At 49.7% G+C, this 14,071-nt stretch overlaps 1 protein-coding gene across 22 annotated transcripts in view; it reads right to left on the reverse strand.

Moving 5' to 3' along the window:
- Positions 1 to 14,071, reverse strand: part of HECTD4 (HECT domain E3 ubiquitin protein ligase 4) — a 222,107-nt gene that overhangs the window by 14,510 nt on the left and 193,526 nt on the right. For 18 of the 22 annotated variants that reach the window (XR_010147785.1, XR_010147784.1, XM_016924278.4 and 15 more), the window contains 6 exons: positions 9,605 to 10,911; positions 8,477 to 8,684; positions 4,481 to 4,704; positions 4,238 to 4,389; positions 1,922 to 2,028; positions 1,062 to 1,185 (listed from right to left, as the gene is read on the reverse strand). Coding sequence is in view for 19 of the 22 variants with exons in the window: in XM_016924278.4 (XP_016779767.1) it covers positions 1,062 to 1,185; positions 1,922 to 2,028; positions 4,238 to 4,389; positions 4,481 to 4,704; positions 8,477 to 8,684; positions 9,605 to 10,911 (2,122 nt within the window). In the remaining 3 variants the exon portion in view is untranslated. Of the gene's footprint in view, positions 1 to 1,061; positions 1,186 to 1,921; positions 2,029 to 4,237; positions 4,390 to 4,480; positions 4,705 to 8,476; positions 8,685 to 9,604; positions 10,912 to 14,071 lie in introns of those variants that run through there. The other 4 variants (XR_010147786.1, XM_054663608.2, XM_016924271.4 and 1 more) reach the window with 2 other exon arrangements.

Genomic DNA, 14,071 nt, shown 5'->3' on the forward strand with positions numbered 1-14,071 from the left:
CTGCCTCAGCCTCCTGAGTAGCTGGGATTATAGGCATGTGCCCCATGCCCGGCTAATTTTTGTATTTTTAGTAGAGACGGGGTTTCACCATATTGGCCAGGCTGGTCTCAAGCTCCTGACCTCATGCCTCCCAAAGTGCTGGGATTACAGGTGTGAGGCACTGCGCCTGGCCTGGTAGCCATTTTCATTGATTGATGCCGGGTGCACTTGCTGTGGACAAGGCTGAGTAGGGGCGTGTGTGTGTGTATGTGCACACGTGCGTGAGCCAGAGGGAGGGCAGGGCAGGGTGATTTCTGGAGTGCCTGGGATTCACTTATAGCTAGAAAGGGGAAACCATATTTAGCCCTGGAGCCCTGGCAAGCTGTGGCCTAGCTGTGCCCCTGCCTGGGAAGGAGTGAGGGCAATGTGGACTCGAGGCAAAGTGTGACTCTGAGGATAAGGTTCTTTGGGGTGAGAAACTGTTATGGGACTGAACTGTGTCCTCCCAGTCCCCGAACAGATACGTATGTTGAAGCCCTAATCCCCAGTGTGACTACATTTGGAGACAGGGCCTTTAAAGAGGTGATTCAGGTTAAAAGAGGTCATCAGCGTGGGCTCCTAATCCAACAGGACTGGTATCCTTGTAAGAACAGGAGATTAGGACACAGGTAGGTACTGAGGGAAGACCCCATGTGAGGACCTTGAGAAGTTGGCAGTCTGGGAGCCAAGGAGAGCAGCCCCAGGAGAAACCAGCACTGCTGACACCTTGATCTGGGCCTTCCAGCCTCCAGAACTGAGAGAGAATACATTTCTGTTGTTTAAGCTCAGTGTGTGGTGTCCTGTCACGGCAGCCCAAGCTGACCAGCACAGTCTCCAAGTCAGGAGTGTGGAGAAAAAGAACAGGTTTGTTTACAAATGGGTTAGAAAACCCATTTAGCACTTAGGAAAAAACTCAGAAATTATGAAATAACTCAGAAAGCATTATCAACAGGGGAGACGGATCAGCTCCTCAGAAATTATGCTCTTGGCTAAAAACAATTTCTATGCAAGGTGCCAACTGAGTCGAGGGGTAACCCTCTTACCTCTCAAAGTGAAGATCATAACCACAGGACAAGATCGCCCTCCAGACGCTACGGATATCTTGCTTGGCTCGGTCAATAACAAATTTGTGAAATCCTTCCAGCGTCAGGTATTTTTCCTCAGGGACTGGTGGAAAGGGTTCAGTGTGAGGAATCTGGTGAGACCTGCGCACATCGCGCGCCTCCAACGTGCTCTGCTCTCACCACAGCCTCTCCCCTACGGCCCAACCCATCTGATTCCCCTCTCCCTCCCGTAACTCTGGGAATTGTCATTTGCCATTGTGACCCACTGCGCACAGGATACTCATAAGCCCTCATGTGCCCAGGCCCCTGAGGGCTCTGTCTCCCTCAACAGGCTGCAGTTTCCCACATCCCCTCTTTCTATGAATCTCTAAAACATCCCCGACTGACAAAGCAATTTTCCAGACAACAAGAATAGCTTTCTCCAATGCTGCCTGGGCCTTTCTGGAGGCTTGCATTCTATTGCCCCAGCACAGGCCGCTAGCTTAGGCCAGTGCCTTCTAGAAGAAAGCGTCCATGCAGATTTCCCAAGCTTCACTTTTCGGTCACAACCATCTGTTCTTTATCCTGGGCATGCGGTGTTTCTGGAACTGCTATTTTACTTCCTCAAGTTCATGGTCATCAAAGATGGCATCGAGGGGCGATCCCTGGCCAGGAATATTTCCCAGAATCTCTGGAAATGCTGCCCTGCCTGATAACCCAGGGAACCCAGAGCCCAGAGCAGAGGCCATCCCAGTAGGAGTGGCCAGTCGGGAAAAGCAGAGGCCTGCTCCTCGGGGGGTGCCTAGTCTCCAGGATGGAAGTAGGTCCCAGCCCACTCCAGGCCCCGTCTGCTCATTCACCTTCTTGTTTTTTGGTAGGTGACTTTTCTGGGTCCTTTTCATCTGGTTTGCTCTTTTCTGGTGATTTTGGCTTCACAGTTGGCTTCTTCTCACTTAAGGCAGTCCTGCTGTAGACCAAAGCACTGGAATTAGACTAATGCACGTTCACACCTCCTCCCGATAGGAAATACACAGCCTCATAGTCATTCATTCCTGCTCCCTCCTCCAACTTAGGGCTTAGGGCTCAGATAGGGCGGGGGCGTTCAAGACCGCCTTTGTTCTGAGTGAGAAAAGTTCACTGAGCAAATTACAAGGACATATCCGTGCCTTAAAACATGAAAAATCTTGTAGAGACTCTTTTCAAACACTCTTTCTACATATTTTAGAGCTACACTGTTCAATAAGGTAGCTGCTAGCCAGATGTAGCTACCTAGGGTTAATTAAAATGAAATATAATCACAAATTCAGTTCCTGTTCACCCTTGCCACACTGCAAATGCCCCATAGCCAGTTGTGGTTAGGGGCTGCTGTACCCACCAGCACGGATATAGATACAGCACTGATTTCCACCAGCACAGAAAAGTACTATGGGACAGTGCTGATTGAGAAACACCATTTCTATATAATGAATTAACTTTTAAAAACCTTTATTTTTCTGGTTAAACAATTCCTCTAGAGATTCTTGCTGGGTAATATTTTGCTATCAAGGTTTCATCTCTGTGTACTCGAGAGTCACAGACCTGTATATAAATAATATTCTATTAAATTTATATGCATATCCATACATGGAATGTTATGAGGCTATTTTTTTTTTTTTTTTTGAGACAGAGTCTTGCTCTGTCGCCAAGGCTGGAGTGCAGTGGCGTGACCTCGGCTCACTGCAAGCTCCGCCTCCCGGGTTCACGCCATTCTCCTGTCTCAGCCTCCCAAGTAGCTGGGACTACAGGCACTCGCCACCACGCCCGGCTAATTTTTTTGTATTTTTGGTAGAGACGAGGTTTCACCGTGTTAGCCAGGATGGTCTCGATCTCCTGACCTTGTGAACCGCCCATCTCGGCCTCCCAAAGTGCTGGGATTATAGGCGTGAGCCACCGCGCCTGGCCTATGAGGCTATTTTTTAAAAAAGGAATGGGGAATTCTTTTTGTACTGGTCTGAAATGATTTCCAAAATTAGTATTAAATAAAAATGGCAAGGTATGGACATTGTGTATGGTACCCAACACTGGGCATATGTATAGAATTGCTTCTGTATTTATAGAAAGGGTTCTTCCCAAAAGCTACAGAAGTAACCTTGCAGGCTCAGGGAGGGGAGCTTCAAGGCTTAAGAATGGTCCGGAGGAAGAGTGGCTTTTCACTGCATCTGCTTTTGAATCTTGTACTATTTTGGTCATTCAAAACTTAAGAAAATAATATATAGGCATAAATCAAAGGTCATGTACTTAAAAGTAGTTGCTATGCAAGGGGCAATTTAATTTTTTCCAATAGGCACTATGCATTTTCTTTTTCTTTTTTTTGAGATAGGGTCTCGTTCTGTCACCAGTGCAGTGGTGTGATCATGGCTCACTGCAGCCTCGACCTCTGGGGCTCAAGCCATCCTCCTGCCTCAGCTTCTTGAGTAGCTTCTTGAGTAGCTGGGACCACAGGTGCATGCCACCACAGTCAGCTAATTTTTATATTGTTTTGTAGAGATGGTGTTTTGCCATGTTGCCCAGGCTGGTCTTGAACTCCCGGGCTTAAGGCGTTATGCATTTTCTAATCTTTCTACAATAACTATGCATTATTTGTGTGACTAAAAGAAGCAGGATTAAAGAAAATGTTGTCTTCATTTAGATGGGTCGGCTTTCCAGCCTTCATGGTCAGAATCTGACCACACTTGTGGATAAAATGAAACTCTGATGTTCACCTGATGGAGCTGAGGACTGAGAAAGGAGCTCAGCAGAAAGGGCCCAGACACCCACCGGGCGCAGTGGCTCCCGCCTGTAACCTCGGCACTGTGGGAGGCCAGTGCAGGCTGATCGCTTGAGCCTAGGAGTTCAAGACCAGCCTGGCCAACATGGTGAAACCCCATCTCTACAGAAAATTTTAAAAAATTAGTCAGGTGAGGTGTCATGTGCCTGTAGTCCCAGATACTCAGGAGGCTGAGGTGGGAGGATCGCTTGAGCCTGGCTGCAGTGAGCTGTGATCGGGCCGCTGCACTCCAGCCTGGGCGACAAAGCATGACAAAAAAGGCCTGACACCAGGCTCCTCTAGAGGAGCTGCCGCCCCTCAGGCTCCTGCTCGGAGGCCTCCCCCACATCTGCCCACAGGCCGGGCTGCCCAGGCTCCTTGGGGCACGCACCTGACGCTGTTGAGCACAGCCTTGTCCTTGGCAGGCGGCTTGGTGATAGGCCGCTTGGTGCTCACCACCTTCACGGGGTGCTGCTCCTTCCCGGCCTTGCTGTACTTGCTCTTGTCAAACTTGGGCTTTGGCACGCCATACTTCCTCAGGATCTGTGGAGCACAGAGGCAGCGGGGAGGCTCTCAGGTTCGCCCTGCAGGGCACCCAAGGCCCGGCCTGGGTATGGTGGGGACGGGCAGCTACCTGGGTGAGCTGATCCTCCAGCACCTTTTTTGGAGGCCGGACATTGGTGAAGAAGAGGTGGAGGAGGTTGCCTGGGGTCTGGGAGTTGATCTGCTCTTTGCTAAGATAAATGTCAGAGACTCTGATGGGCTTCGCTGGTGTCAGGCTCAGCGTCTGCTCTGAATGGGCACAACTCTTAAATATCTCCGTCAGAACCTCTCTGGCTCCGGGCACCAGCTTCTCCCCTGTTGGATGGAGAGGGGGCAAAACAATTCTGCCATGAACATGCATCGGGACAAGCCCTGCGAGCATTCTGTTTCCAAACACTGTTTGAAAGGGGCAGTGGATGGACATTAGTGGAAGGAAGAGCTGCCCACCAAAGCCTGGCTCCCTCTCTGGGCACAGCCCAGCACATGCCCAGCCTTCCTTGCCGTAAGGTGCGGCCCTGCAACCGTGGTCACTGTGGGATGTGAGCCACATGGGGGCCAGGCTCCTGTCCTCTGCACTTGGCCCCTACCTGGTTGCTTGGGGACGACAGGCCCCTCCCCGAGGGTGGGCACACCTCAGTGCTCACCCTCACTCTTATATCTGCAGGGAATTAACTTCCACTGGACTTGAGCCATTGTCCTCCTGGGGCTATTTATCATAGCAGTTTAGTCTAGAATAATCCCAGAGGATAGATAGCCAGCAAGTATTTTTAGTGGGAAGTACAACTTGTTAAACAGGTGATCTCATTCATAGGAAATATTCTTCAAAACTGGCGCAATGAGCAGGTGAAAAAGAAAGTTTTCTGAGATACAAAAAAAACTGTCTATAAGCACCAGAAAAAATATTTTTTTGTCCCCAAACAAGCACTCCAGAAGGTGCTCTCACCTTTCCTAAGGGCCAGTCATGAACCCATCTGCATGCTCTCAGGAATCACTCCCTTCTCCCGGCAGCCCAGGCCCCTCATTCCCTCTGGACTGCTCCCTCTCCTGGGGAGTCTGGCCTAGGCCAGGCCCAGCTGTGGCAACTCCAGCATATCTGGGCTGAGGGTGGGAGAGGCAGGTGTGTGGAAGAGAGAGGCTGAGACCTCAGCTGACTCAGCAGAGTCACAAGTTAAAAACCTTCACATGAGGCCAGGTGCAGTAGCTCACACCTGTAATCCCAGCACTTTGGAAGGCTGAGGCAGGTGGGTCACATGAGGTAAGGAGTTCAAGACCAGCCTGGGCAATATGGTGAAGCAAAATACAAAAATTAGCCAGGTGTGGTGGCGTGTGCCTGTCTTCTCAGCTACTCAGGAGGCTAAGGCATGAGAATCACTTGAAACCAGGAGGTGGAGGTTGCAGTGAGCCGATATGGTACCACTGCATTCCAGCCTGGGTGACAGAGTGAGACTGTTTCAAAAACAACAACAACAACAACAAAAAAGGAAACAAACAACCCTCACATGAGGAGTGTACCTGGCACCATGAGGCAGATCCATGCAGTACCAAAAGACCAGGTACCATATGTGGAAAGTTTGACTGTAAAAGAACCAGGAACTAGAACTAAAATTCAGTATCTAAGTATGAGAAGACTGGGAAAGATAATCATGGCAGAAAGACCTCAGGCTTCCTGTTAAGCAGACCTGACATCGACTTTGGGGGCAGCTGAGAGCTGAGGGGGCAAAACGCATGCCAATGTGGGACAAGGCGGGGACCAGGGTGAGCCCACCGAGGTCTTTGCTCAATGCCAGGCAAGATTTAAGAAAACACCAAAAACCTCAGTCATCAAGATAAACAATACTTTACTGCAGTATTTTAATCAGTCAAAATTATTTAGTAGCACTCATCAGCTAAAAAAAAAAAAAAAAAAATTGGGCACAGTGGCTCACGCTTGTAGTCCCAGCACTTTGGGAGGCTGAGGCAGGCCTCCGCAGGATTACCTGAGGTCAGGAGTTCGAGTCCAGCCTGGCCAACATGGTGAAAACCCCTTTCTACTAAAAATACAAAAATTTGCCAGCATGGTGGTGAGTGCCTGTAGTCCCAGCTACTCAGGAGGCTGAGGTAGAAGAACTGCTTGAACCCGGGAGGTGGAGGTTGCAGTGAGCTGAGATCACACCACTGCACTCCAGCCTGGGTGACAGAGTGAGACTCCATCTCAAAAAAAAAAAAAAATTAACGTAAAAAAACCTCCATGATGAACAAAATATTTACAGTGCTGTGCTGACCCATATCAGAGCCTGAGGAAGAGAAAAAGATCAGTAATGCTGATCCTATCTTTATTTAAAATTTTAACACTTTGCTGATCATGGATACTTTAATTTTGACTTTAAAAAAACTATACTACAATATTATTTCTCTTACTGACTGAGTTTTTTGGAGCCCCATTAAATTGTGTACCCAAGATCTCACTTACCTCACCCTGATCCTACCTCTGAGGGAACATTTCCAGATTTCATGATTGGGGTAACCATGTTTTTTTTTTAAAGATGGGGTCACCCAGGTTGGAGTGCAGTGGCATGATCTCAGCTCACTGCAGCCTTTGACTCCTGGGCTCAAGTGATCTTCCCACCTTAGCCTCCTGAGTAGCTGGGACTACAGGCATACGCCACCACGCCCAGCTTATTTTATTTTTTGTAGAGACGAGGTCTCACTATGCTGACCAGGCTGGTCTCAAACTCCTGGGCTCAAGCAATCCATCTGCCTCGGCTTTCCAAAGTGCTGGGATTACAGGCATGAGCCACCGTGCCCGGCCTGGGGTAATAATTTAAAACAACAAAACCTCTACTCAATATTACATGTTTTGGCTGGGCGCAGTGGTTCACACCTGTAATCCCAGCACTTTGGGAGACCAAGGCGGGCAAATCACCTGAGGTCAGGAGTTCGAGACCAGCCTGGCCAACATGGTGAAACCCCGTCTCTACTAAAAATACAAAAATTAGCTGGGTATGGCGGCGTACACCTGTAATCCCAGCTACTGGGGAGGCTGAGGCAGGGAGAATTGCTTGAACCCAGGAGGTGGAAGTTGCAGTGAGCTGAGATTGTACCACTGCACTCCAGCCCGGGTGACAGAGCGAGACTCTGTCTTAAAAAAAAAAAAGATTACAATTTTATACTTCAAAAACATAGAACAACATAGCAACTCTAAGATGAAATTTCAAACATTAAAGAATTAGATTAAGGCCAGTGTGATGACTCACGCCTATAGTCCTAACACTTTGGGAGGCCGAGGCTGGAGAACTGCTTGAGCCTAGGAGTTTGAGACCAGCCTGGGCAACATAGGAAGACCCTCTCTGTACAAATAATAAATAAAATAATTTTTTTTAAAGAAAAGAATTTTAAAAAGAAAAAATGAATTAAAAAAGGAAAAAAAGAGGAATTAAAAAAAAAAAAAGAAATTAGTGGGGAAGCAGAATTTGCTCCACAAAAGAGCCACCAGAATGGCAAAAGGGCTGGCAAATGGGACTTCGGAGAAAAAAGGGACGGAACTGTTTCTTTCCCAGGAGTCAGTTTACAAGGGGGACGCATGAGCTGTCCTCAAGCATATGATGAAATAATTACCAGCAATGTTCTAGCTGCACAGGACAGAACAAAATAAATACACTGCACTTGAACCAGGGGAAGCCTGGCTAGACAAAAAGGAAAAAATGACTTGAATACAAGCCCACATTCAAGCCTGTTGCAGGCGGCGCAAAGCCACCCCTGGTAGCCTCTCCAGCTGGAACGCGGCAGGCCTGTGGCAGGGGCTGCCCCCACGGCCTTCAGCGCCCTGACAGCTGGGAGAAGGGGGAACATTTCTTTTCACATCATACAAAGATGCACATAACCAGCCCCCACTGACAAACAATGGAGCCTCTTGTGCCATCTCACCAACACTCTCTGAATTGTTTTCAAAATCTGCAACCCAGGAGTAGCTGCCAAATTTCTCTTTAATGCAAGATGTTAAAAATAGGGGACACTGGGGAGGGGAGGAGATTTTAATGCAGATTTTTTTCTGTGAGCCTAAAATTGCTCCACAAAAAGTCTACAGATTAAAAACAAATCCAGAACCCACCTTTAATTGACTTATCATTGAAATAATCTTCTAACCCTGGGCTCCCTTGAGTATCAAAGAGACTCTGATTTACTACAGACACGGTTAGAATCTCTTCTGTTGACATTTCCATCAATTCATCTTCACCATCCAAACTTGACAAACCAATCAAGTCATTATTGTTAAATAAACTTGCTCGAATTTTCTCAATTTTGGCTCGGGATCTTATCTGTGTGAACAGAGAACAGGGTCAGGATTTGAGTAGCTTGACCAGTCATTCAGTGTGAGTGAATTTCTCCCTCCCACCTTTTCCTGGAAACCCTCTATTCATCTGGAGAGATGTGACAGCTGCCCTACTCTGGTGAGCTGGACCTCCTGGGAAACTTTCTCCCACAGGCCAACAACAGTGACTTTTAGCAAATGACTCAACCTGAAATCTCTGTCACTAATCCCCGGCCAGGTCTGTGGCTTTACTCTGATTCCCAGGGAGGAAAAATTCATGCCTAACTCTGAGGAAGTCCCCACGAAGGAGGATGATGGATTCAAAGAAGTGATTCTAGGAAAGAAACCAGCTGCTTGATCCTTCAACCCTCCTTGCAAAGCCTGCTGGGAGAGTAATGCATGTCAGTTCCCTACCTTACTGTTATGCAAAAGCACAAAAAGGCTCTGATGCAGGATTTCTAAACAGCGAGGCCTAAGAAATACATGGGATCCTGAAGTGGAACTATGACTCACTAGCATGCAGGTCATCTGAAACTCAGAATCACCTGGGACAGAATGGCAGGAGTCTATTCTCATGCTGCTCAGTGACCATCCCTCCTGCCAATGGCAACACCAAAAAGAACAAAAAGAACCCAAGGCCATTCAAGATGCGATGGGGCTGAGTCAGAATGCACTGATGGCGCCCACCCACCGCGGAAGGCCAGGCCCTGAGCCCTCTGGCTCCCCTTTACTTCGTGATATGGGACTTGGTGTCACTCAGCGACGTTACCCCAAGCAGCCTCACTGTGCTCATTCCAAGGGCTGCCCCAGGGAGCCCCCAACGGCTCCACCATTACCTACTAGGAAATAACTTTGGAAGATTTAAAGAGGCTTGGGGGATTGAAATGGGTCATGATTTAGTGGTTGTAGAGGCTTGAAAGCTGTTACCTCCACGACTGCGAAGCCTTTGATGGGGCGGGCGGCGAGGGGCTGGTTGTCCAGGGAAGTGACTGTATACATGGAGCCCATGTCCGACACCGAGGCCGTCTCTGCATTGTCCAGGGGCTCCCCCAGGCTGCCCAGGCTGCCCAGGCTGCCGGTGCTGCACAGGGAAATGTCCAGGCTTTCCTGGCTGGACACCGCGTGGGGCTCCAACAGGCCCGGAGGGATGGGCAGCTCGAGGCCGGCAGGCAGCGGATCCACAGAGAGGTCGCTGACGGTTTGGGAGATGCCCTGCGAGCTGCAGATGGAGGCCTGGCTGGTGGAGGCGGAGGCGCTGATGCTCATGGCGGGGGTCAGGCTGCTGGACGTGCTGACCTCCATGCTGTCTGTGCCAGGGAAGGCCAGTGTCTTCTCGGGCTCAACTTTCCCGTCCCCGCCCTCGGCCTTGTCTTTCGGCTTCTTGGTGTCTTCTTCCTGCAGCGGGATGTAGATCTCGTCTTTGAAGACCCCGCCGTGGGCGTTGCAGGCCTTGCGGATGGCGCCTCTGACTACGCCCTCGTCCAGGTGGGTGGGGATCCCGGAGATCACCAGCAAGCGGCTGTGGGCGGTGGGGCCCACCAGGGCCTGGCAGGCATCGGCGATGGCGTCACTCGTCACGCCCAGCCCCTGTGGGTCCTTCCTGGTGAGGTGGCGGAGGATGATGAGCAGGGTGAGTGCGCGGTGGAACCACAGCATGTCCTCGGGCTTGCTGCCTCCGATGCTGAGCACGGTGGGGTCCGAGTCCACGGTGCGGGAAGACTGGCGCTTGCCCGACGAGGAGGCCTTTTCCCGCTTCATCTTGACTTTCTTCCTCTTGGAGAGGAGGCTGGGACTCTGTGGGGTCTGTCCTGGGGAGGACGAGGAGGAGGAGGACGAGTCACTGAGATTTGGGGCGGTCGCTGAGGTCACCCCACTGGCTGTGACACTCATGTTAGTAGGCAGGGTCACTTCGGCCACAGCCAGGCACCCTTCCATGAGTGCATGAAAATAGGTAGAGAACCTGCCCTGGTCGCCGGCCGCCGCCCCCCCGGAGCCCCCGCAGGCGCCGCCTGAGACCCAGTTCTGCGTCTCCTCGTCGTACAGCTTGTGGAGCTCCGACTGCAAGGCCATCAGCATGGCCAGGCAGGGGTTCAGCTGGAGGGCGATTGAGGAGGACAGGCCAGCGGGGTGCCGCCTCTGCTCCAGGGTGTGCACCGTGCGCAGGAGCTCTGCCAGGAGATGGAAAACAAGCTCCTTCACGCAGGCTGCCATGTCCGTGGTCCACAAGAAGTTTCCTGAGGCAAATGAAAATAGTAACAGTAATTACTATGCAGCACTGGCTATGTTCCAGGCGCAGTTCTGAGCCTGGAATCAACCCTCATAACAACCCTGTGAACAGTGACTGCGCAATTCAGTCCCTTCTTACAGATGGAGAAACAGAGGTTGGGAGGTGGAGGCCTGGCTGGAAGGCACACAGCTACCAGACAAGAGAGCTGAGATTCAGAGCTGACAGGTCGGCTCCAGAGGTGACGGCTTTGACCCTTGTGCCCAATGGCAGGGTGCCAGCAAAACACCATCATATTTTGTCTCAAAAGGTTATGCAGCATGTTGGTGATAAGTCCCTAGAATAATGTTTCCCAAAGTACTGGATGCTTACTATGGGGCACACAAGCCAATTTTACCAAACGGCACTGAAACACACACTGAAACACTGTTCCTTTTAAACTCCTCTTTTAGTCCTGATTTTTGCCAACAAGAAAGCCTTACTTTGAGGGTGGCATTATTTATTTTATTTTTCTTTTTTGAGACAGGGTCTTGCTCTGTCACCCAGGCTGAAGTGCAGTGGCACAATCATAGCTCACTGTTGCTCCTAGGCTCAAGTGATACCTCAGCCTCCTGAGTAGCTGGGATTACAGGAGTGTGAGACCATGCCCAGCTAATTTTTGTATTATTATTTTTCCTTTGCAGAGACAGTTTTCATGGTTTTGCCATGTTGCCCAGGCTGGTCTAGAACTCCTGGGCTCAAGCAATCCTCCCACCTCAGCCTCCTAAACTGCTGGGTTTACAGGTGTGTGCCATTGTGCCTGGCCGTGAGGCTGGCATATTCTTTTTTTTTTTTTAATTTAAATTATTTTTTAAATAATTTTTTCTTTTTGAGAGTGAGTCTTACTCTGGTACCCAGGCTGGAGTGCAGTGGCGTGATCTCAGCTCACTGCAACCTCTGACTCCTGGGTTCAAGCAATTCTCTGCCTCAGCCTCCCGCATAGCTGGGATTACAGGCTCCTACCAGCATGCCCAGTTAATTTTTGTATTTTTAGTAGAGATGGGGTTTCACCATCTTGGCCAGGCTGGTCTTGAACTCCTGACCTACCTCGTGATCCACCCGCCTCAGTCTCCCAAAGTACTGGGATTACAGGCATGAGCCACTGTGCCCGACCTTCTTTAATAATTTTTTAAGCTGCTTTTTTTTTTTTTTTTTAAATTGAGACAGAGTCTGTCTCTTATCACCCAGGCTGGAGTGCAGTGGCGCGATCTCAGCTCACTGCAACCTCCGCCTCCCAGGTTCAAGCAATTCTCATGCTTCAGTGTCCAGAATAACTTGAATTACAGGCATGTGCCACCACACCCAGCTAATTTTTATATTTTTAGCAGAGATGGGGTATCGTCATGTTGGCCAGGCTGGTCTTGAACTTCTGGCCTCAAGTGGTCCGTGTGCCTCAGCCTCCCAAAGTGCTGGGATTACAGATGTGAGCCACTGCACCTGGCCAAGGCTGGCATATTCTTTTTTGTTTTTTTGAGACGGAGTTTCGCTCTTGTTGCCCAGGCTGGAGTGCAATGGCGCGATCTTGGCTCACCGCAACCTCCGCCTCCCAGGTTCAAGCAATTCTCCTGCCTCAGCCTCCCGAGTAGCTTGGATTACAGGCATGCACCATCACACCTGGCTAATTTTGTATTTTTTGTAGAGACAGGGTTCCTCCGTGTTGGTCAGGCAGGTCTCGAACTCCCGACCTCAGGTGATCTGCCCACAGCCTCCCAAAGTGCTAGGATTATAGGTGTGAGCCACTGCGCCTGGCCGGCTGGCATAGCCTTAAGAGAAAGTGGGCCAGAGTCCCAGAGCCTTTGACAGGGAACAGCATTCAGCTAGATTTTTGTGACGGCAACTATTTTCTTCAAATGTATGTATGTATGAATGGATGGATAGATGGACTGATTGATTGATTGAGACAGGGTCTCATTGTGTTGTCCTGGCTGGTCTTGAACTCCTGGGCTCAAGCCATCCTTTTGCCTCAGCCTCCCAAAGTGCTGGGATTACAGGCGTGAGACATCAGGCCCGGCCTGTATTTATTTTTATGGGTACCTGTTAGTTATGCCAATGGATACTAATTTTGTATTTAGAGAAGTGATGTAAAGGTTTCCTTTCCTTTTTTTAGTCCCAGTCTGTCGCCCAGGCTGGAGTGCCGTGGTGCCATCTCGGCTCACTGTAAGCTCCGCCTCCTGGGTTCACACCATTCTCTTGCCTCAGCCTCCCAAGTAGCTGGGACCACAGGCGCCCGCTATCACACCCGGCTAATTTTTTGTATTTTTAGTAGAGACACGGTTTCACTGTGTTAGCCAGGATGGTCTTGATCTCCTGACCTCGTGATCCGCCCCCCTTGGCCTCCCAAAGTGCTGGGATTACAGGCATGAGCCACCGTGCCCAGCCAAGGTTTCCTTAAAACTAAATTTAAGTTTTAAAAAAGGAGGAGTTGATTGCAATAAAAACTGTTAAATATATGCATGCTGGCTGGGCTCAGTGGTTCATGCCTGTAATCCCAGTACTATGGGAGGCCAAGGCAGGTGGGTCACCTGAGGTCAGGAGACTGAGACCAGCCTGGCTAACATGGTGAAATCCTGTTTCTACTAAAAATACAAAAAAATTAGCTGGGCATGGTAGTGGGCACCTGTATTCCCAACTACTCAGGAGGCTGGGGCAGGAGAATCACTTGAACCCAGGAGGTGGAGGTTGCAGTGAGCTGAGATCGCACCACTGCGCTCCAGCCTGGGTGACAGAGTGAGACTCCATTTCAAAAAAATAAAATAAGTAAGTATATAAATGCTGACAGGCACAATTTGTGGACATGGAAACAATCATATAACGGTGGCATGATAATGACTGAAGTTTGGGAAACACTGTCTAGAACCACAAGATGGAACACACGTTTGTGCCAAGGTCTCCTTCATACCAGACGCATATCTTACATTCACATAGTCATGTACCCTGGATCTGAGTGGAAAGAGAGAAAGCTCATGTACGTGAGACACGATTAGGGATCATGAACATCTAAAGCCTGTGTCCCACTGAGCCAGCTGAGCCCTTACCCTGCAAAAGAGTGAACTGCAGTTTGCTACATCCAGATGGCTCTTGTACAGGATAAAAGATTACTGGCCGGGGGAATCCCAAGGGCCTGCTGAAGC

The sequence above is a fragment of the Pan troglodytes genome, chromosome 10 (genome assembly GCF_028858775.2).
Source record: "Pan troglodytes isolate AG18354 chromosome 10, NHGRI_mPanTro3-v2.0_pri, whole genome shotgun sequence".
Classification (NCBI taxonomy): Eukaryota; Metazoa; Chordata; class Mammalia; order Primates; family Hominidae; genus Pan; species Pan troglodytes.